The sequence below is a fragment of the Oncorhynchus gorbuscha genome, linkage group LG11 (genome assembly GCF_021184085.1).
Source record: "Oncorhynchus gorbuscha isolate QuinsamMale2020 ecotype Even-year linkage group LG11, OgorEven_v1.0, whole genome shotgun sequence".
NCBI classification, from domain to species: domain Eukaryota; kingdom Metazoa; phylum Chordata; class Actinopteri; order Salmoniformes; family Salmonidae; genus Oncorhynchus; species Oncorhynchus gorbuscha.
The window spans coordinates 62,399,798-62,422,193 of record NC_060183.1 but is presented as its reverse complement, the minus strand read 5'-3'; the positions used below and the strand labels follow the sequence as shown (position 1 = coordinate 62,422,193).

The 22,396-nt window shown below is 41.7% G+C and overlaps 1 protein-coding gene across 2 annotated transcripts in view; it reads left to right on the top strand.

Moving 5' to 3' along the window:
- Positions 1–12,255: 12,255 nt before the first annotated feature.
- LOC124049076 (ceramide transfer protein-like) overlaps positions 12,256–22,396 on the top strand; it is a 62,497-nt gene continuing 52,356 nt past the window's right edge. For both annotated transcript variants that reach the window (XM_046370420.1, XM_046370419.1), the window contains exons 1-2: positions 12,256–12,882; positions 14,142–14,276. In XM_046370420.1, the coding sequence (XP_046226376.1) occupies positions 12,766–12,882; positions 14,142–14,276 (252 nt within the window). In that variant the 5' untranslated portion in view covers positions 12,256–12,765. The remainder of the gene's footprint in view (positions 12,883–14,141; positions 14,277–22,396) is intronic.

Sequence of the window (22,396 nt, the reverse complement as noted above, 5' to 3'; positions counted from 1 at the left end):
AACTTCTTACCTGGGAATATTGAAGACTCATGTAAAAAGGAACCACCAGCTTCCATGTGTTCTAATGTTCTGAGCAAGGAACTGAAACTTTAGCTTTCTTATATAGCACATATTGCACTTTTACTTTCTTCTCCAACACTTCGTTTTTGCATTATTTTAACCAAACATGTTTCATGATTTACTTGAGGCTAAATTGATTTTATTGATGTATTATATTAAGTTAAAATAAGTGGTCATCCAGTATTGTTGTAATTGTCATTATTACAAATAAATAAATAAAAATCGGCAGATGAATCGGTATCGGTTTTTTTGGTACTCCAATAATCTGTATCGGAGCTGAAAAATCATATTCGGTCGACCTCTAATACAAACCTTATCAAAACATATAGGCCTACATGAGGTGTGCAACTATGATTTGAAAAAAAGTCTTGCCTTATGCTGGGCATCATTCACAAGTGATATGCTATTCACAAGTGATAGGCTAATATTGTCACGCATCAGACTATTCTTGATTGAATCTTGTCTTTACATATATACTACCATTCAAAATTTTGGGGTCACTTAGAAATTCTTGTTTTTGAAAGAAAAGAAAAAAAAAATGTCCATTAAAATAACATCAAATGGATCAGAAATACAGTGTAGACATTTGTATTACTGTAAATGACTATTGTAGCTGGAAACGGCAGATTTTTCATGGAATATCTACATAGGCATACAGAGGCCCATTATCAGCAACCATCACTCCTGTGTTCCAATGGCACAGCTAGCTGTGGCTAGCTTGGTTAGCTAATCCAAGTTTAACATTTTAAAAGGCTAATTGATCATTATTCTTTTTTAAAGAATGTCTTCAGTCGGGTAATTGGTATTACCAAGAGTAGACCTAAAAACGTTGGGAGCCATACCATTCTGAATAGGTTTATTCTACCTGTAAAATGTATGGGAATATTGCTCCTTTGAATTAGATCTGCTTATATCTGCATATTTTGGCTGTACTGTATTGCTCCTTTGAATTAGATCTGCTTATATCTGCATATTTTGGCTGTACTGCTACAATACTTAGACAGCAAATGAGGGATGCAAACACTGGTGTGTATCTGTCATTAAAGTTTAATCGACTTAGTAAAAGAGTTGTAGTGAAAATGTTCTCTCCTGGCTTTTTGTTTGGTGTCCGTTGGTGACAGAGAGTTCCGAGGACGGTCTCTGCTTGCAACACGGGTCCTTGTGACTCTGGGAGAGTCAAGGTCAGTAGTCTCCACAGCAACCTGAGGGTAACAGGGACGACCCGCCCTTCTGTAGCCCGTCCGGGTGGAATGCCACCGCCCCCTCTCTCAGGTACACTGTGACATCACCGCTATACACTTTTCCTTTGACTGCATTCTGTCTAATATCTCACTCTTTCTCTATTCTTCTTTGTGTTTGTCTCTTTTACTCTGAATCAGCTGGCTGTCAGTCAAGCGGGGTTCAGCAGGTTTGGCCAATCAGCACAGTCAATTCGGAACTCCTCCCACAACAACAGGATGCACAACTCTTCCCCACAAATACACACGATCAAAGCAGTGAAGTAAACACACACACACATGCATGTACATAGCTCTGTACACAGGTTATGTAGCCTACACTATGCACCTCACACACAAACAAAACTACTGCTATAACAACACAACAACGGCTTGGCATTTTGATAACTCTCAGTTATCAGGAGTGTATTTGTAGTGTAAACAATCATTATAGGTGCATGCCACCCCCTACTGTACAGGTGGGAAACTATATATATATATTATATATATATATATTTTAAACAATTTTAGGAATGGGGGGGACGTCATCATCCCAAATACAAAAACAAATAGACATTAAAAAACCCATCCCACTCCTTCAGTCACAGTCCAATTCAAGTCACATCCCTACAGAGGGCAGAACATCCTTTGACAGGATTTCTTGCACTACCTCGGCTGTAAACTCACTGAGTCCCAAAATGCGTTCTGCTGCACTCACTATGAATCCATTTTTCTATGATTTCTTCTCCATTTGTGCTGTGCCGTTTATGGCCATTGCAATAAATGCTACATAGTCCATATTTTGAACATACCAGGATCCCTCAGCTGCTGGGCAACAGTCACTGGTGTAGGCTCTAATACCATTACTTCTGGTGTAGGCTCTAATACCATTACTTCTGGTGTAGGCTCTACTACCATTACTTCTGGTGTAGGCTCTAATACCATTACTTCTGGTGTAGGCTCTAATACCATTACTTCTGGTGTAGGCTCTACTACCATTACTTCTGGTGTAGGCTCTACTACCATTACTTCTGGTTTAGGCTCTAATACCATTACTTCTGGTGTAGGCTCTAATACCATTACTTCTGGTGTAGGCTCTAATACCATTACTTCTGGTGTAGGCTCTAATACCATTACTTTTGGTGTAGGCTCTAATACCATTACTTCTGGTGTAGGCTCTAATACCATTACTTCTGGTGTAGGCTCTAATACCATTACTTCTGGTGTAGGCTCTACTACCATTACTTCTGGTGTAGGCTCTAATACCATTACTTCTGGTGTAGGCTCTAATACCATTACTTCTGGTGTAGGCTCTAATACCATTACTTCTGGTGTAGGCTCTAATACCATTACTTCTGGTGTAGGCTCTACTACCATTACTTCTGGTGTAGGCTCTACTACCATTACTTCTGGTGTAGGCTCTAATACCATTACTTCTGGTGTAGGCTCTAATACCATTACTTCTGGTGTAGGCTCTAATACCATTACTTCTGGTGTAGGCTCTACTACCATTACTTCTGGTGTAGGCTCTACTACCATTACTTCTGGTGTAGGCTCTACTACCATTACTTCTAGTGTAGGCTCTACTACCATTACTTCTGGTGTAGGCTCTACTACCATTACTTCTGGTAGGAGACATGCTGACAGCCCTTACTCTTGTCACCTCTGTCTCCTTCATCCTAACAGGGCAATCCAGAAATTTGGCAGGTGTTCATCACCACAATTACATTATCTAACCTCCCCTTGCATTCAATACTCTTCACGTCTACATACACTTGACATATGTCCAAATCTTTTGCATTTATGGCACTGAAGGGGTTTGCACGAAGGTTCTTACAGGTTCTCATTTAGCTTAACTTTACATGAGAAGTGAGACTTCATCAAAGAACAAAAGTATGTATGAAGTTCATTTCTTCATTTCATCTACCTGAAGGGTCTGTCTACGTGCACTGTCCACTTCACTTACTTCCTCAGGTATTACATCTGCACATATTTTATGCACCACCCTTGATCAGGATTCAGTTCTATTACATTACACTTGAGTCATTCGCTTGCGGTATGGTTTCGGAAGCATAAGGACCTTATCTTTCATGTCAGTGAGAAATACTGTAGTTTTCAAAAAAAGGTTAAACTGATACACACCTTGATTGGGTAAGGGTTCCCAAACGGCCATATTTCCATGTTGCAGTGCTTGTTTATGGAAGACAGAGTGGACTACCTGCGTCTATGAATACCTGTGTGTAAATGGAAGACGGACACCACAAACATATTGTCTCTAACAAATACTGATAGGCATTCTGATTTGAAGATCCATACACAAAACATTTCACTCATATCTTCTTGAGGCCCACTCCGCTCCGCAGCCCACTTCTTGTGACCCTAACTGATGGCACTTCACCCAACACATCCATGACATTAATCAAGACTTCAAAAGGTTCTCCTAGGTTACATTGGTCCAAAACCCTCACTCAGACTAAACTATTTTACACCAACTTCTCGTTTCCTTTCTTTTTGGCCATTGTAACCCACTCATGATCACTCTTCGGGTTCTCATCTTCACCCTACTCGCCAGCAGCTTCAAACAATGCATCCATTTCCACCATCTTCGAAAAACCTTCCTTGGACATCACCTGCTGCATGGTGGGATAGAGGAACATCCTCTTCAGGAGATCAATGACCATAGCATAAATGACAGAGTACAGGTTTTGAAATAAATACTTCAACTATAAATTCATCAGAACTGTGCCGGGTGGAGACTATAACAGTACATGACCATTAAGGACAGATTGATCTCCAAGATGTTCATACGTTCATAAATGACCAGCAGGGTCAAATAATAATCGCAGTGGTTGTAGAGGGTGCAACAGGAGTAAATGTCACTTGGCTTTTCATAGCCGGGCATTCAGGGTTAAAATAGCAGGTGCGGTAGAGAGAGAGTGTTGAAAAAAGCAGGTCTGGGACAACATATACCCTATGCATCCACACACTCATTCTCTCCCACCATCCTACACATATTCATCATCCCTCACCCTGACATTCGTATACACAAACGCACACATCCACACACATACACAATCATAGAACAGTTATTGACAAACATGCTATATTTATCCCTTTGTCAATTTCACTGTCCATTGGCATCGGCTACTTCTATCGTTATTTCATAGAGAAGAACAGTTATTTGAGCAAAGTTGAGTATAGATTGTATTGGGGGGAGGGGGAAAAGCGTATTGTCTCAATTTATAAGCTGGTCTCAGGCATCACTGAGCCTAGTGCGCTCATTGATATTTCCTACTTCGACCTCTTCTTAAAGCAGGGGGCTCTCCTCCTTCAACTGGGAAGGTTTCTGGTGAGGTTTCTTGTAGCTTGATTAGGGCTTCATCTGCGCTTGTGAATTCCATCCTTTTCAAATCAAATCAAATTTATTTATATAGCCCTTCGTACATCAGCTGATATCTCAAAGTGCTGTACAGAAACCCAGCCTAAAACCCCAAACAGCAAGCAATGCAGGTGTAGAAGCACGGTGGCTAGGAAAAACTCCCTAGAAAGGCCAAAACCTAGGAAGAAACCTAGAGAGGAACCAGGCTATGTGGGGTGGCCAGTCCTCTTCTGGCTGTGCCGGGTGGAGATTATAACAGAACATGGCCAAGATGTTCAAATGTGAACATGTGAACTAATTCATAAACCGTGTTGATGAATTTAGCACCATCTCCGCAAGGAGAATGGCGCTCATTCTCTTCTCTTCCAAAACAAGTAAAAAAGGCTCAGTCACTTTGGTTTTTCTATCTGGTGAAACTACACAGAGACAGGAACAATCACCCACAAAAACACTCACAGAATATGGCTGCGTAAATATGGTTCCCAATCAGAGACAACGATAAATCACCTGACTCTGATTGAGAACCGCCTCAGGCAGCCATAGACTAATTAGTCACCCCACAAAACCCCAAGACAAACGCACCACAATAATCCATGTCACACCCTGGCCAAATGTATAAAGAAAACACAAAATACTAAGACCAAGGCGTGACACAGTTCAGTTAATCAATTACACATCTCTAACATTGTATTCTATTTTGCATTCTGGCTATTCTGTGTTTACTTGATTTCTTTCCCCCACCCCTGTTACTCATTGCCTAATTAAAGCCAATACAAGCTCCACACAAACGATTGATACATGTCGTAGATTAAAGAAATTATTATTTTGCTGCTAGCAAATAAACACATGTACATTTACAATGGCTTGGCCCATGCTCTGGACCGGATCAGAGATGGCACAGTCCACATAGGCAGCGCACCTTGTTCTTCATCCCCCACAGTCGGAGCAGGTTTCAGTCTTCTTTCCCAAACACCAGGTCTCTTTTGAATGTGCCAGTTCCACGCGAAGACAGTAGGAACAACACCTCTTTTTAGGTATTGTCGCCCCCCTAATTTTCCCTCAACAAACTCACTTTTGACTAAATGTGTACTACATACCTTTGTGTGTTTGGTGACAGCAAAGTTGTCACGACGTACTGCCACTGAGCTCTACATCAACCGGGAAACGATGGAAGCTCACAATACCATTACATTTGGAAGAAACTGAACACAGAGGCACTGAACAATGTTCATTAGCACCTCCTTCGCGTGGCTGTAATTTAAACGTAGTCATTGTGAACTATTTCAGTCAGAAATGCATCGACGATAACTATAGCAGAACTCACACCGGAAGTCAATTAGAACGTTGGAGGCGGTATAATGCATAGAGCCTATTGGGTTCATCTCACTGAGAGTTTCCAACTTTACTGAAATAGTCCTGAGTACTCACATTAAACAGAAGCAATACCATCATCCATGCATTCAGACTTTTACTTCTGGCGAATGATATAATTTAATCGTATCATAAAAACAAATGTGGTCGTGCAGCTATTTCTACAGAACAACACTATAAACACATAGTAGTGGGACAGAGCTGAATCAGTAGAAAAGAGCTGCGGTTTGGATGAGAATATTGGGAATCAATCTAGAGTTGCTTTGTCCAGTAACACTCAGAGCAGACTGGAGGACAAAAAGGGATTGATTCCACCAGTCAGCAGGGTGTCAAAGAGGAGAGACCCTTTACCATTGAAAAAATACAACCATTTCTCTCTTGCTCTCTCTGGCCCCCAAGAAACTCAGTCCGGCTTTACATTTACTCTTGAAAGTTGTAGTAATAGTAGAATGCACAAGGTGCAATTTCAAAATTGTCATGTTAGTCATTAGATACCTTCGAGAACTATTTATAACTGTCAAGATCAACTAGCGCATGTCAGCTAAAAAAAATGAATATTTAGTTTTTTTTAGCACACACACACACCTGTCCCTCTATGCTCACCTCGCTCCCCAGGGAAATTCTGTACTTGTCTGCTGTCTGACCAACCGTCCACTCCGTTTGTCTTGTCACCTATTCATTGCCAACGCTGGCAGAAGTTGAATAAAGTGTTTGTGTGTGCCTGTGATGAGGATGAATGAGGATAACAGACAGAGCCTGCCATCATCAGCAAACAGAGAGACATGGGGAGAGAGGTAAACACGGGGCCTGAAAACTGCAGGATCAAGAGGGGGAAGGGGTAGGTTGCTGAAGATGGGGTTATTGTAGGTTTCTGCATTTGATCTTTGGGTCAAATAAAATGTAAATGATCAATCAAGAATTTAACGAAAGGTAATTTCCACTTATTTTAAATAGAAATTAGGCAGATCATGGCATTAGCCTAGTGGTTAGAGCGTTGGACTAGTAACCGGAAGGTTGCGAGTTCAAACCCCCGAGCTGACAAGGTACAAATCTGTCGTTCTGCCCCTGAACAGGCAGTTAACCCACTGTTCCCAGGCCGTCATTGAAAATAAGTATATGTTCTTAACTGACTTGCCTGGTTAAATAAAGGTAAAAAAATAAAAATAAAATAAAAAATGTAGCTAAACCATTTGCATTATCAAATAGGATATGGTAGATCATCTGTACCAGTACTGTAGCTAAATGAAGCTATAAATGAAAATGAGAAGAACATTTGAAGTGTTCTTATTCACTGTGGTATGTTAGGGTTTGGCTGGGGTAGGCTGTCATTGTAAATAAGAATGTATTCTTATCTGACTTGCCAAGTTAAATAAAAGTTACATAAAAAAGGAATACATGTAAACATAGGTTATCCCAACTGTTTCGTACAAACACACACAGTGCAGCAAGATTTTAATGCGTCCCTCTCAGTCCTTCCAGGTCAGTCAGCTCAGTGACATCATCCTGTCAGTGTGCCTATACAGCTGCCACAGCTGTTGTGCCTTACTGAGCTCCAAAAGTACACACACACATACACTGGGCTCAACAGCCAGCAAATGAGGAATATGTCAAATGAGCAAGATGTGATTGAATCAACCTGCTGTCTCTTGACTCCCAGCCGTTGACTCACATCCCTTCACTGAAAACAATTCCAGGGAGTCCAGGCTGTTTTACATCTCATAGTGATTGAATCAGATCCTTAATCTCATCCACTCTAATATTAAACAACAGGCCATTTACAAGCACTCCCTTTGGCTCTGCTATCAGCATTATGAGATGTGGAAAGATTTTGGGGAGGATTTGTAGTGGCGAAACAACTAGAGCTGACCTCAAAATTTGAGGTGAGATGATGTGTTACTCTTCAACTTTTTAACTGTGGACTGAAAATTGTTTTTGAATTGCACACATACATGCTGGCCTGCATTCTCTCTCTCTCTTTCTGTCTCCCCTTCCCTCTCGGCAGTGGTGTAAAGTACTTAAGTAAAAATACTTTAAAGTACTACTTAAGTAGCTTTTTGGGGTAACTGTACTTTAATATTTACATTTTGGACAACTTTTACTTTTACTTCGTTACATTCTTAAAGAAAATAATGTACCTTTTACTCCGTACATTTTCACTGACACCCAAAAGTACAGGAAAATGGTCAAATTCATGCACGTATCAAGAAAACATCCCTTGTCATCCCTACTGCCTCTGATCTGATGGACTCACTAAACATACATGCTTTGTTTGTAAATGATGTCTAAGTGTTGGAGTATGCCGCTGGCAATTCCTAAAGAAAAAAATAAAATGGTGCCGTCTTGTTTGCTTAATATAAAACATTTAAAATTATTAATACATTTACTTTAAGTATATTTTAGCCATTACATTTATTTTTTACATTTAAGTATATTTCAAACCAAATACGTTTAGACTTTTACTCAAGTAGTATTTTACTGTGTGACTTTCACTTTTACTTGAGTCATTTTCTATTAAGTTATCTTCATTTTTACTCAAGTCTGACAATTGGGTACTTTTTCCACCACTGTCTCCCTCTCTCTAAAGACTAGAGCAAATCCTGGCCCCTGAGAGCCTCAGTAGTAACATATGCTCCCAGTAAGCAGACAGACAGGCTGAGCCTCTAAATGCTGACTAACAGGAAGGAATAGAGCTAATTATATAGGCCTACAACTGTACATGCTGAAATATGGGTATATTTGTGTATTGTCTAGCCTGTCTTTGCCAGGGTGCAGGGGTTTTGCAACTGCACAAGCATTTTGAATCCCCATGCAATGCCCTTAGATAATGTCCTCATATACTGTCTCTATATATAGCAATGTGTTCATACACCTCTGAGAGGAAACCTGTATTTGACTGGGTAATCTAAATAGGAAGTTAGGAGTGACCCAGCAACACAATATAAGCCTCCAGCTACAGTATACAGATGTACACGGGCAGTCCTAAATCCAGACACATTCATTTCATCCTCCCTCCCCATTCAGAGTTTGTTTACTTGCTGACATTGGCACTGCCTAACATTGCTAACATTGGTTCAGTAATCTCCCTGAGTGAGACCCAAATAATTGTGTTCCCACATAAAGGCAAAAGTTTGGGCTGAGTGAGCTAATAACTGGTTGGTCACAGTCACCCTTAGCTCTAGACCTTGCACAAACTCTAACATTGCTAAATAATGCTAAGCTATGCCTGGAATCCACAGAGCTGAACTTAATCTGCTGCTTGGAGGGAAGAGGGCTGGTATTGTTGTTCGGTTAACATAGGTGTGTGTGTGTGTGTGTGTGTGTGTGTGTGTGTGTGTGTGTGTGTGTGTGTGTGTGTGTGTGTGTGTGTGTGTGTGTGTGTGTGTGTGTGTGTGTGTGTGTGTGTGTGTGTGTGTGTGTGTGTGTGTGTGTGTGTGTGTGTGTGCGTGCGTGCGTGCGTGCGTGCGTGCATGCGTATATTCAACTAATGGATGGAGGTCTTGTGGTTTACTATCATGGGTCTCATGACCACACTGATCTCCAAGTCAGAGCCATAGAACTCATGACTCCGCCACGTGGTGACCTGCTAGTAGAGGAGAGGTTTTCCCTTAGGCTCAGATCTAGGATCAGTTTACCCTTGCTAAATACCCGTTTTAAATTCACAAAACTGACATAGATAAGTGTTTACAGGTAATTTAAACACAAACACATACACACACACTGAAGCTTGGATGCATACCACTGTGACACAGATACAGTGCATTCGGAAAGTATTCAGACCCCTTGACTTTTTCCACATCTTGTTACATTACAGCTTTGTTCTAAAATGTATAACATTTTTTTTCCTTCATCAATCTACACACAATACCCCGTAATGACATTTTTAGAAATGTTTTCAAATTGATAAAAAACAAAAAACAGAAATACCTTATTTACATAAGAATTCAGATCCTTTGCTATAAGACTCGAAATTGAGCTCAGGTACATCCTGTTTCCATTGGTCATCCTTGAGATTTTTCTACAACTTGATTGGAGTCTACCTGTGGTAAATTCAATTGATTGGACATGATTTGAAAAGGCACACACACACCTGTCTAAAAAAGGTCCCACAGTTGTCAGAGCAAAAACCAAGCCATGAGGTCGAAGGAATTGTCCGTAGAGCTCCAATACAGGATTGTGTCAAGACACAGACCTGGGGAAGGTTACCAACCAATTTCTGCAGCATTGAAGAACACAGTGGCCTCCATCATTCTCCATCATTCTTAAATGGAGGTAGTTTGGAACCACCAAGACTCTTCCTAGAGCTGGCAGCCCGGCCAAACTAAGTAATCGGGGGAGGAGGGCCTTGGTCATGGAGGTGACCAACAACCCAATGGAATCCCTGACAGAGCTCCAATGTACCACTGTGGAAATGGGAGAACTTTACAGAAGGACTCTTCAGTAAAAGACACGACAGCCCGCTTTTATTTGTCAAAAGGCACCTAAAGGACTGTCAAACCATGAGAAACAAGATTATCTGGTCTGATAAAACCAATATTGAAATCTTTGGCCTGAATTCCAAGCATTGCGTCTGTAGGAAACCTGGCACCATCCATACGGTTATGCATGTTGGTGGCAGCATTATGCTGTGGAGAGGTTTTTCAGCTGACGGGACTGGGAAACTAGTCAGGATTGAGGGAAAGATGAACGGAGCAAAGTACAGAGAGATTCTTGATGAAAACGTGCTCCAGAGTGCTCAAGACATCAGACTGGGGCAAAGGTTCACCTTCCAACGTGATAATGCACGGCCCCATGTCGCAAGAATCTGTACACAATTCCTGGAAGCTTAAAATGTCCCAGTTCTTCCATGGCCCTGCATACTCACCAGACGTCACCCATTGAACATGTTTGGGATGCTCTGGATTGACGTGTACAAAAGTGTGTTCTAGTTCCCGCCAATATCCAGCAACTTTGCGCAGTCATTGAAGAGGAGTGGGACAATATTCCACAGGCCACAATCAACACCCAGATCAGCTGTATGCGAAGGTGATGTGTCGCGCTGCACACTAGATACTGACTGGTTTTTTGATCCACGCCCTTAACTTTTTTTAAAGGTATCTGTGACCAACAGATGCATATCTGTATTCCCAGTCATGTGACAGCCATAAATTAGGGCCTAATGCATTTATTTCAATTGACAAATTTCTTTATATGAACTGTATCCCAGTAAAATCTTTGAAATTGCTATATGTTGCATTTATATTTTTGTTCAGGGTACATACTGTACCTACCTCAATTACCTTGTTCCCCTGCTCATCGACTCGGTACTGGTACCCTGTGTATATATTATGTATCTATTATTACTTTTATTATTGCATGGTTGACTTGTCTATTATTTATCTATTTTCTTTCTCTGCATTGTTGGAAAGGGCCTGTCAGTAAGCTTTTCAATGTTAGTCTACATCTGTTGTTTACAAAGCATATGACAAATACAATTTTATTTTATTTGTGTAGGCCAACGAATGGATTAGGACTGGAGGAGAGGGGGAATGAGGAATATCACACAGGCGTGTGTGACAGGAAGAGCCGCTCAGCTGAGCATGGAATATCACATGACTGTGACTTATACTTAAAGCTCTGGCTTTCCTGTGAGTCAGAGCATGTGACCTTACCAATATGACTGGTAGAGCGAGGGAGGGAGGGAAGGCAGGGACAGAGAAGAAGGGGGTGTGCTAAAAAGATAAAAGAACTTGGGATTTTAGTGGGCTTTGGTTATGTCATTGACGCTTAGAGGGAGGGCTTTAAGAATTGAGTCAGGGATGTTGGTGGTGTGTGTGTGTGTGTGTGTGTGTGTGTGTGTGTGTGTGTGTGTGTGTGTGTGTGTGTGTGTGTGTGTGTGTGTGTGTGTGTGTGTGTGTGTGTGTGTGTGTGTGTGTGTGTGTGTGTGTGGGCACTCCTGGGCCCTGTTTTATACAACCCTGTTTTATATGAAAACACAGGTATTATACATTTAGGTGTAGTTTTCCTCAGTGGTACTGTTCTAATGGGTTGTTACTGAAACACAAACACACTAATACACTGGAATCAGTAAATGTTGGTGTACTGTTCCTTACAGACTATGCCATCAGTGTTCTCATGTCAATGAGAAAGAATGTAATGTAATCATTGATATGACCTGCCATGCCATGCTACTTACTGTATATGTAGGAGGGGTTTACTTGTTTTTTGGGGGAATGGATTTAGTGACGTCACCCGAGCAGCCAGCGCCCCTTACAAGCGCGAATCCGACAGGCGTGAATATAAAGATGTTTTCGTCATAGTAAATACTACATTTTATTACCTTTACCAAGTTAGTAGTGTGATACTCTTTATTTCAACTAGCTGCTAGTGCTTTGAGTATTTCAAGCTGGATGGAAGGTTTGCCGCTAGAATAAAAAATAAAGGGGCGGGTGCGAGTCATTCCTTGCTAGTTCCTACCTGACTGACTAGCCGGTCTGCTATCGTTATAGCTTATCTAACGTTACAGGCTAGTGACACAGACAGTCCTCCAGGTGAAGAGTCAATTTAGACAAACACTATCTAATAATGATAATAATTTTAGGACATAGCTAAGACATGTTATAGTTAACGTCGTTAGCTAGATGTGTAACAGTTCTTAACGCTATTTTATTGCGCTCTGTAATTTAAAAAAAAAATCTGTAGTTATCGTTAGTTGTATTCATTTATCTTCCTAGCTAGCTAGTTAGCTAGACAACACCAACAATGTCGGATAACCAGAGCTGGAATTCTTCGGGTTCCGATGAGGATTTGGAGACCGCGGAATCGGGAGTCGGACAGCCTGTTGTTGGAATCGCTGAGAACAGTGGAATCCTCAGCAAGGTAACGTTAACTGATCTGACGTCAAACCTGACTTTAGTTCATTAGCTAGCTAACTTTAGCTACCGTAGCTAGCTAGCTCTGGGTGGTTGAGATAAGTAGCTAGAGACAGCTAGCTAGCCATATGCAGAGCTCTACAGTGCGACCATTTTACTCGCATATGCGCCTAACTATTTTACTGTGCGACCCGTAATTATTGTTTAGGTGCGCCTAGAAAAAAATTAAGATTGTAACTTTATTACCTTTGTGCTCCTAAATGTTTTGTGTGCGCCTACATATGTGCATGTATATTCCCAATGTATGTGCTCCAAGTAAAAAAGGTTAGGGTAGAGCCCCGATCTGGATATACACCGCAATTACGCTATGTATATTATTAGCCCAACATATACATAGCCTATAAGGCTACTGTAGTGATATGGACTAATTAAACGATAGTGTTGGTTGACAAAGTGTCAGTCCTACTGTTGTGAACAAGAACCATAGCGCGCAAGCTATTGTTTAGTTTTTTTTTGGTAAATGGTTTTACATTTCAAACTAGCTTGCCAAACAAAGGTAACCAAACCAGGCACACGAACTGTCTGGCTGACCGCTGACCCATCTTAACTCGACGGTGGCTTCTGGTTGGGGGTTTCTGAAAGCCTTTAATAAAACGGTAGCTCGCTAACGTTTGGCATTAGCAAGCATAATATTATCTAGGTAAGCATCTAGTTGAAAGCTGTGTGGGTTGCCATTCTAAAGTCTGTCTGACCATAGAAATAGAATGATCATTCTATTTATGTGGCCTAAATGGCCAACCCCCAAACAGGTTGAGAATATTGCACATCATAATCATGCTAAACTCACCTGCGTTATCATAGTAAGCCCTGTTCATCTGATAAATTAGTTTTAAGTGGATGAATGGGTTTCTTCTTTACGTAGTAAACTGTTTCATACAGTCTTGTGAGTGCTTGCTTGCCACAGATTATTACATCAGATTAATGCCACCATAGAATATTGCATCAAAACAGTAGTCAACAAACGGATATGAATTTAGAAGTTAAATTAATCATATGATTCTACCTTCCTAGTGTTTCATCAACTATCCATTGTGTGATTGAATTTGGTTGTTGACATCCAATCTAAGTGTCTCATTTAGCCTTTTGTGCCAACAATGTGTCGTTACATTGGCCAAAAAAGGCGACTAGCGTGCGCATCCTTGTTATAGCATGACCACATTGTGAATTCCTCCCTCCCTCATAGCTAAGTAACTTTTTCATTTGCAGTGGACCAACTACATCCACGGCTGGCAGGATCGCTGGGTGGTTCTGAAGAACAACACTCTGAGCTACTACAAGTCTCAAGACGAGAGAGAGTTTGGCTGCAGAGGGTCCCTGTGTCTCAGCAAGGCTGTCATCACTGTGAGTAGACTGCACAATACTATAGAGTAGACTACTATACTATGTTACTGTACTACTTTATAGATGCTTATAGGGCCAATCAGCAGTATAAATATTAACAAAGCATCCTCCCCGCCACTGTTTCGGCAAAAAGCTGAGTGATGGGGCTGGAGAAATGTAACCACTCTAAAGTTCATAGACAGAGCTATGGATACAGGTACTGACCATCCATGATATCAGCATTATAGTTTAAACCATGTTTTGAGGCTTTAGTGTTAATTTATATTTACTTTGTTTACAAACATTGGAGTAAAATAAGCTTATATTTTGGGTTCTGATGATTCTTCAAGAATCAATGGGTACGTTTCATTAATTTCATTATGTCCAAAAATTGATGTAGCAATTGCTGATTGATCCTTTTAAGTCTGTGTCCAAAACGTAAGATGAGAGAGGGTTCTTGTGTGTTAGAAACACCCAACCTCAAACCTACAACACAGTGTCTTGTCTCACGTCTTGTCTTGGTGCCCTGCCAATATCAAGATCCATCACATACTTCTGAGCTCTTATTAATTTCTGACTCCAGTTGAGAACCAGTTGACTGAATGGATATGTGAATGATCTGGAAGTGGTATTTTATGGACAATGTAACAAGCTAGAGAGGGATCAACTATTGACATGGATATCCATTTAATATTAACTCTGAGAGGTGCATTGAATTTAAAATGTGCACTCCTTATAAGCAACTGAGAAATGAGAGTTGAGTGCATAATAATGTTGTTTTCATTTAAAAACAACACAGAACTCCTGATTTTGACTTATTTCTGGAGGGTAAGTTGCTCCTCAGGTGACTGCTGGTTTTATCACAACACTCTTATCTAGGGATCAACTTAGGCTCTACTCGGCCCTACTCAGATCCTTTCACAATCCATCTATCCATCAGTCTCTCCAGGTTTCTGCGGTGTTGATTTTGCAAACAAAATTGCCAATTCCCTGCATGTTATGTGAGGGCCTGCAAATTTGACCATTCACTGTACTGTTTTTGCATAAAACTGTCAAATTGTTTAAATGTTATTGCATAAAACTGACCCATTGCCGCAGTACAAAAAGAGGGGCTGCTTTTTCAACCCATCACCACACAAATATGGTTCAATAAAACGACACGTCAACAAACATTTTCCATTGTCAGTGCATTTTTTGTGACAAAATCACAACACATACCGCCATGCACAATGTCAGAATTGCTGTAGCAAAATCAACCGCTTTGCCCACAAATATCACAAAAAATCCATACATAATCCTGGAACGGCTGATCCTTCCTTCCTTGAAGTAACCACTGATCTAACAGTATAAGGATCAAGGCTAGGTGACGGCTATCATAGTTTTGACCAGTCCAATTATGTCATTCACTGATAACAAGGAGGATAATGACATGAATGACAAAGGTTGGGTTAAAAGGTCAGGTTCTCATGGTAACTGATGAATTAACTGCTATATACAGTGCCTTCGGAAAACATTCAGACCCCTTGACTTTTTCCAAATTTTTGCTAATTTATAATATAAAAATTTACATAATTATTCAGACCCTTTACTCAGTACTTTGTTGAAGCACCTTTTGGCAGCGATGACAGCCTCGAGTCTTCTTGGGTATGACGCTACAAGCTAGGCATACCTGTATTTGGGGAGTTTCTCCCATTCTCTGTAGATTCTCCCATTCTCTGTAGATCCTCTCAAACTCTTGTTAGGTTGGATGGGGAGCTTCGCTGCACAGATATTTTCACGTCTCTCCAGAGATATTCTATCGGGTTCAAGTCCGGGCTATGGCTGAGCCGCTCAAGGGCATTCATATACTTGCCCTGAAGCCACTCCTGCGCTGTCTTGGCTTTGAGACTTGTGCATGAAGCTGCTCCCCAATTTACCACAAGGGCTAGCCGGCTGCAACGAGCTGTAAGCGAGAGTATGCAAGCAACTGGTAAGCAAGCATGCAACTTACCTCTACCGTGGCACTACTGCACTAGACTCGTCACATGCACCCTGCGGTTGCCCGCCAATATACACACACACACACACAGCGGGGTGAATGAGTGACCTGTTCCCAGGTTGGTCAGAATTGTCAACCTATTCAGTCTGTATTTATTCAGCTTCATCAATTCTCTACCACTGTAAATATTAACTTCCACTGTAATGTTGGCCATGTTCCGGACCTGGGGAGTGTACTTTCCATAACTGAAGCTTCCATGGCTTTGATCATAAACAATCAACAAAAACAACCATAGGATTATTAAATGCCCCTGGCTCAGACACACTGATTAGAATGTCAAATGAGACACACCCACACACCAGCCAGGCGGTGGAGAATGGTTTGCAGTCAGGAGTCATGAGGAAGGACAATTGGGTTCCAATTCTTGTGACTGGATTGAATAACATCTACTGCTCTTCAATTGAACAGATTGCCTTTAGTCTGGAATGAACCCCCCCCCCCCTCCTGCAATGTGATTTTCTGGATTTTTTTTTCTCTCATTTTGTCTGTCATAGTTTAAGTGTACCTATGATGAAAATTACAGGCCTCTTTCATCTTTTTAAGTGGGAGAACTTGCACAATTGGTGGCTGACTAAATACTTTTCTGCCCCACTGTATGTGTATATTAATATCAGCCTTTGCATGTGGCCCTGTCATACTCTACAACTCCTCTTGTATTGAAGACTCTCAAATAAGGTTTACACTCCTCTGTTACACACTGTGTCTCTCACTGAAGTGGAAGAGGGGTCTGCTGCTTGCCTGAGGCTGTTTCGGCAGGTAAAATATACACACGCATTATCAGTCTCCAGTGCTCAGTGATCACCAGTCAGGTTAGAACATGCAGGTGGCTTTACTTCCTTGTCAGTGTTAACAGACATGTTATCATGTCACAGCAAGACAGAGGAAGGTGTGTATGAGGTCACAGGATTACGCTTAAGCTCATAGCACCTTGAGCAGTGTGTCCCTGTCCGTCCGTACCCTGTGAGAAGCAGAGAAAACAGGAAGCCCGAGAAAGAAACGACCCAGGAAAAGAGAGCTAGAAACTCATAGAGGGACTCTGCCTCTTCTGAGCCAGATGGGGCTGACGATGCTTTAAACCCCTGCTCTGTCAGTCTGTCTGCAGGCTCTGCTGCTGCTCTGCAGCCATTCAGCTGATTTGGTGGGAGGTCTCGCTTTTATTCCCTCCCTCTGGTGGTGTGTGTTTGTGGTCTGTGGTAAATCCGAAGCTCAAGCCAGTGTATCGGTTGAGTGGTCAAATAGCACAGATCCTTGTCGATCTGCAGCATGGGCATTTCCTCTCTAATTCATTCTTTCTCTGTGTCTCTCTGTGTGTGGATTTAGACTGTCAGCTGAATGCTATTAAAATGTGACTGCTCAAAGCATAAACACAACTGAACAGAAGGTGTGTGTGTGTGTGCGGGTCAACCAGTTTGTGAAGGAGAATAAAGCCTGCTGTCCTGGCTACACAAACAGGTCATCCACCAGACAGTGGGACTGATGTTTAAATAAGGTGCATGTCCTATTGTCACTCTGGCTTTTCATAGCAGTACTAGAAAAGAGGCTTGGGAGAAATACTGTATTTCAAAATAATATTTTATTTGCGTGGGTTGGTGGGTGCGATGCCATTGCTTAAATCTAAATTGAAGTATAACTAAGAAATCGAATATGTGCCAAATAAATTAAATCCAGGTCAGGGCTCCAGGTATGCATTTGGTTGGTAACTTGCTAGTGAAGTGGCTAGATGTCAAGATCGAGCTTCTTGGTTACTGCATAGACATTCCATCTCCTCCTGGATCCAGATACTTGTTGCCTAAATGTATTTGTTTGCCTATTCGATAATACCATATACCCTGGTATGGTACAGAGACTGTATGAAAATCTGTGTTCTGCCCAACCCTACAAGAAAAGCAAACATGAAAATAGTATGCAGCATTGTTCGTAGGCTTTCTGTATGCCTGGATCTTTTTGACATTGGGCCTATTTTTCATTGGGGTGTCTGAGAATGAATGTGGTCCATTTGTTTATTCCCAGCACATTAATAAAAGTGTGAGTGACCCTGCTTATGATTACAGCAAAGCACACTCTTTAGGGATTTGGGGATCAATTCCTCAGTTCAGAAGGCTGGAGATCAGCAAGAACCCTGCCTGATTTGTGTAACAGAATAATATAGGCCTTTGGCCTCACCACTCAGAATGACACTAGTATCCATCATTAGCTCCAGATTTAGCTCCAGCTCCCCTCCCCTTAGGGGCTAGGAGACAGACGAAACAGGAAGGAGCCTCTGTTGATTGATGCTCTCTCTCAGCCAAGGCCATCGGCAGTGATACTATCTGAGCAAAGCTGGCAAATCAGTTCAAGAAGCATTTACAGATGTCAATGTCAGTAAATTCAGCATTCTTCACTTTGCCCACCTCAAACCCTCCAGCCCATTTAGGGTGTTATTGCAGAGGGAAGCTCTTTGATTGGTTTAACATGTCCAAGGAATGGCTGAATCTGGGTTGTTCAGTAATATTGTAGGGAGAGGAAGAGCAGGGGCAATCAGTTGATTTGAAGGGGTTTTCTAAAGTTTGAGAGTGGAGGGGTGGGTAGGATGGAAGGAAAAGAAACACAGGCTATGGGGGGGGAGATGTTAGAAAGTGTTAGTTGAAATAGGAAGTGGGTCTCTTCCTCTGGTCTGGCCCTTGTAACTTCCTGTGGGCTGATATCACAGGAGAAGAAGATTTTTGTTCTGTGGTGACTGTCATGACCCTCTCCATCCTGTTCTGTCTTTTTCTCTCCTATCCTCCTGTCCAATCCTTCTCTCTCCCATTTAGCTAGGTCAGTCTCTCCCATTCTTGTCTCCTCCTTCCCCCTGTGACCCGACCCATCTACCCTTTCAGGCTTTGTCATTGTTTGCACCAAAACACAGAAGCATACAGAAATAAGGGAAGTCATGTTTATCTATGTAGATATGTGGTGGGCTGAATGTTTTGATTGGTTTCCCAGGATCTGAGTGGTTTGGTCTCCCTCCACATTGGTTCTAAATCTCAGAGAGGCTTTACAGGCTGCATTGAGAAGAGCTGCTCTTCCCTCAACTGTGGGGAACACGTACACAAGCTGGAGTGGGGGTGGGGGTCGGTGAGAACGGAGGGGTGAGTGTATGTGTGGGCAGGGGGCACCTCTTCAAAAGCAGGATGGGAAGTTTGTCTTGGGAAAGAGAAGTAAAGAAGGTCTCAGCCTCAAACCTGTCATTTTGACGTTTCCGGACTCTTTCGTACATTGATTTGTATTTATTTAATCTTTATTTAAATAGGCGAGTCAGTTAAGAACAAATTATTATTTACAATGACGGCCTACCACGGCTAAACCCAGACGACGCTGGGACAATTGTGCGCTGCCCTATGGAACTCTCAATCACAGCCGGATGTGATTCAGCGTAGATTTAAACCAGAGTCTGTAGTGATGCCTCTTGCACTGAGATGCAGTGCCTTAGAATGCTGCGCCACTCGGGAGCCCCTTGCTCTTAAAGAGAACATTTGAGGAGAGTAACTAAGTATTCAATCATTTGTGTGTCTGTCAGCTGAGAGGTCCACTCTGCCTCTCCAGAGGTGTATGTGTAGTTAACTAGTGATTATGATTGTTTTTTATAAGATACGTTTAATGCTAGCTAGCAACTTTCCTTTGCTTACTGCATTCGCGTAACAGGCAGTATCCTTGGAGTGCAACGAGAGACAGGCAGGTCGTTATTGCGTTGGACTAGTTCACTTTAAAGTTGCAAGATTGGATCCCCCGAGCTCACAATGTGAAAATCTGTCATTCTGCCCCTGAACAAGGCAGTTAACCCACCGTTCCTAGGCCGCCATTGAAAATAAGAATGTGTTCTTAACTGACTTGTCTAGTTAAATAAATAAAAAAGTTTAAATCCGCAAATCGGCGCCCAAAAATACCGATTTCCGATTGTTATGAAAACTTGAAACCGGCCCTAATTAATCTGCTATTCCGATTTAATCGGTCGACCTCTACCATAGAGACCCCACCCCGCTCCCTAGGACCCTTTTCCATGAGTAGTTAGAATGTCAAAGACGTGTGTGTGAAACCACAATATACGCCCTGATGAATGGACAGTCACTAGTATACACAATGCACATCCAAACCTAGAACAGAAGAAGCAGCCTGATACTGTGACAGAGCATAGTCCTGTGTTGTTTGACTCTAGTCTTATCTTCACTCTGCCTAATACATAATTTTGAGCAACGCAAGCAAGACTGGAGATGGAGGTTCTGCAGAAACTAAATTGTCATGGACAGCAGCTACACATTGGCTGTGTGTGTGCCATTGCCTATTGCATGATATCTCAGCCAAACTGGGCATCTGATCGTGTCCTCTCTCCCCACCAAGTTTCAGCTAAATTACACTCGTCCATTGAGTCCCATTCCAGAGCTGGCGCTGGCCGGATGGGTTAAATGACTGCCAACTCACTAAAGCAGTCTCATTCTGCTGTGACGTGCACACATTTTCTCTCATTATTTTAGACTCAATCTGCCAGTGTGAGGTGTGGTATAGGAATGGAGTGTACCATCTTAAAGCTCCGCTGTGTAATTATATGTGTACAGGTGTTTTTGGAGACCTAGATTTGAACACAATTTCCAAGAAACTTCCTCTCTCTCTCTCATAGGTAGTCCGCAGGAAATCATATGGTACATCGGCATCCTCTGAACGCAGTTTAGGCTGCTGAAAATTCGACACTGCAAGTGGATGCGATAACCGCTACGATCAAGATTGAAAAGATGAATCAATTCCATTTGATGTCTTCAGACCAGGTAAAAATGTGATACGCTGGGTATAATTCTCATTTTTAGATTGTAATAAAAAGTTTTTTTTTAATAGTAATGCAAGGTACATGGTTAACTTTATAGATAACTATCTAGCTAACTTATCTAAAGTTGTTACCAGGAATTTCTCTGTCTGGTAAAAAATTAGATATCAATCTGGCGATAGCTAGCAAGCTGTCTTGGTACATTAGCTAGCTATCACAATGCATTTGGACTTTCATAGTGCTGCATTCACAGAAAATAACATGGCTTTGGCATGCTTGGTAACGTTTAGTCCTTTGCCCTTCTGATTCCAATACTGGGTATGGCCTCTTGCATTTTCTAACTAGTTGGTAGTCCTGAGCTAGCTTCCTAGTTAGACTAGCTAACAATCTAAATGTGCCTGATTTTTAGATTGCAGCAAAAACAAACAAAGCTCCCATAATTAGATGTAATAGACCCTAATGTGAATGAGACAAGTGGTGGTAAATGTGCACCAAAGTGAAACAGAATATTATGAAGGATACCCATTTTATCAACAACTACTGCATTTCATTTGGTATCTATAAAAGTGCTGATTTTGTATTGGCTACATTGGGTATCAAGGTGTTGTGTATTAATTGTAGAAGTGTGATACATGACGCTTCTGCATGAAAAAAAGGTATAGGCTGCTGAACAATACAATATATTTCTAACAATGTTTGCATGTTTTTTTCTATAGGATTCCAGTGTTGAAGAGCCTTATAGTTCCCATCTGCTGTGGGTAGAGAAGCTAGAGGAAGGGGGAGAAGAAGAGCTAGGTGTAGGGCTGCAGAAAGAATCAGGAAGACCGTGAGTGCTGACTGACAGGAGAGGGTGACCCTGATAAAGGTTGGTGAAAATCTTTCACCTGTGATTCTGTATACCTGTTTCACATTTAAAAAATCATTTGACACAATATTAGACTTTTCTGTAATGAACTGTTTCTCCTTTTATTCACTATCAATACAGGCTAGGTTGAGAGAGCTGTCCTTTGAGGAAAGGGGAAAGGTGCTGGAGCAGTTCGCTACCTGTTTACTTGGCGTGATGTTTGACATAATGGATTTGCAGATGGCTATCCCAGGATCTCCAGACATCCCAGACTGAGGACAACCTCGCTGGTGCACCTACCTAAAATTGACGGTTGATGCCCGCTGACCTGGGGCCAGTTGCACCAGTTGGTCATAAGTGGGTCATAACTCTACATCAACTTAAAATTCACTCTAAACTGGACTTGAAAATTCTATGTGTTGCACCACTTGGGTGTAAGCCCTTCTAAACTCAGCAAAAAAAGAAACGTCCCTTTTTCAGGATCG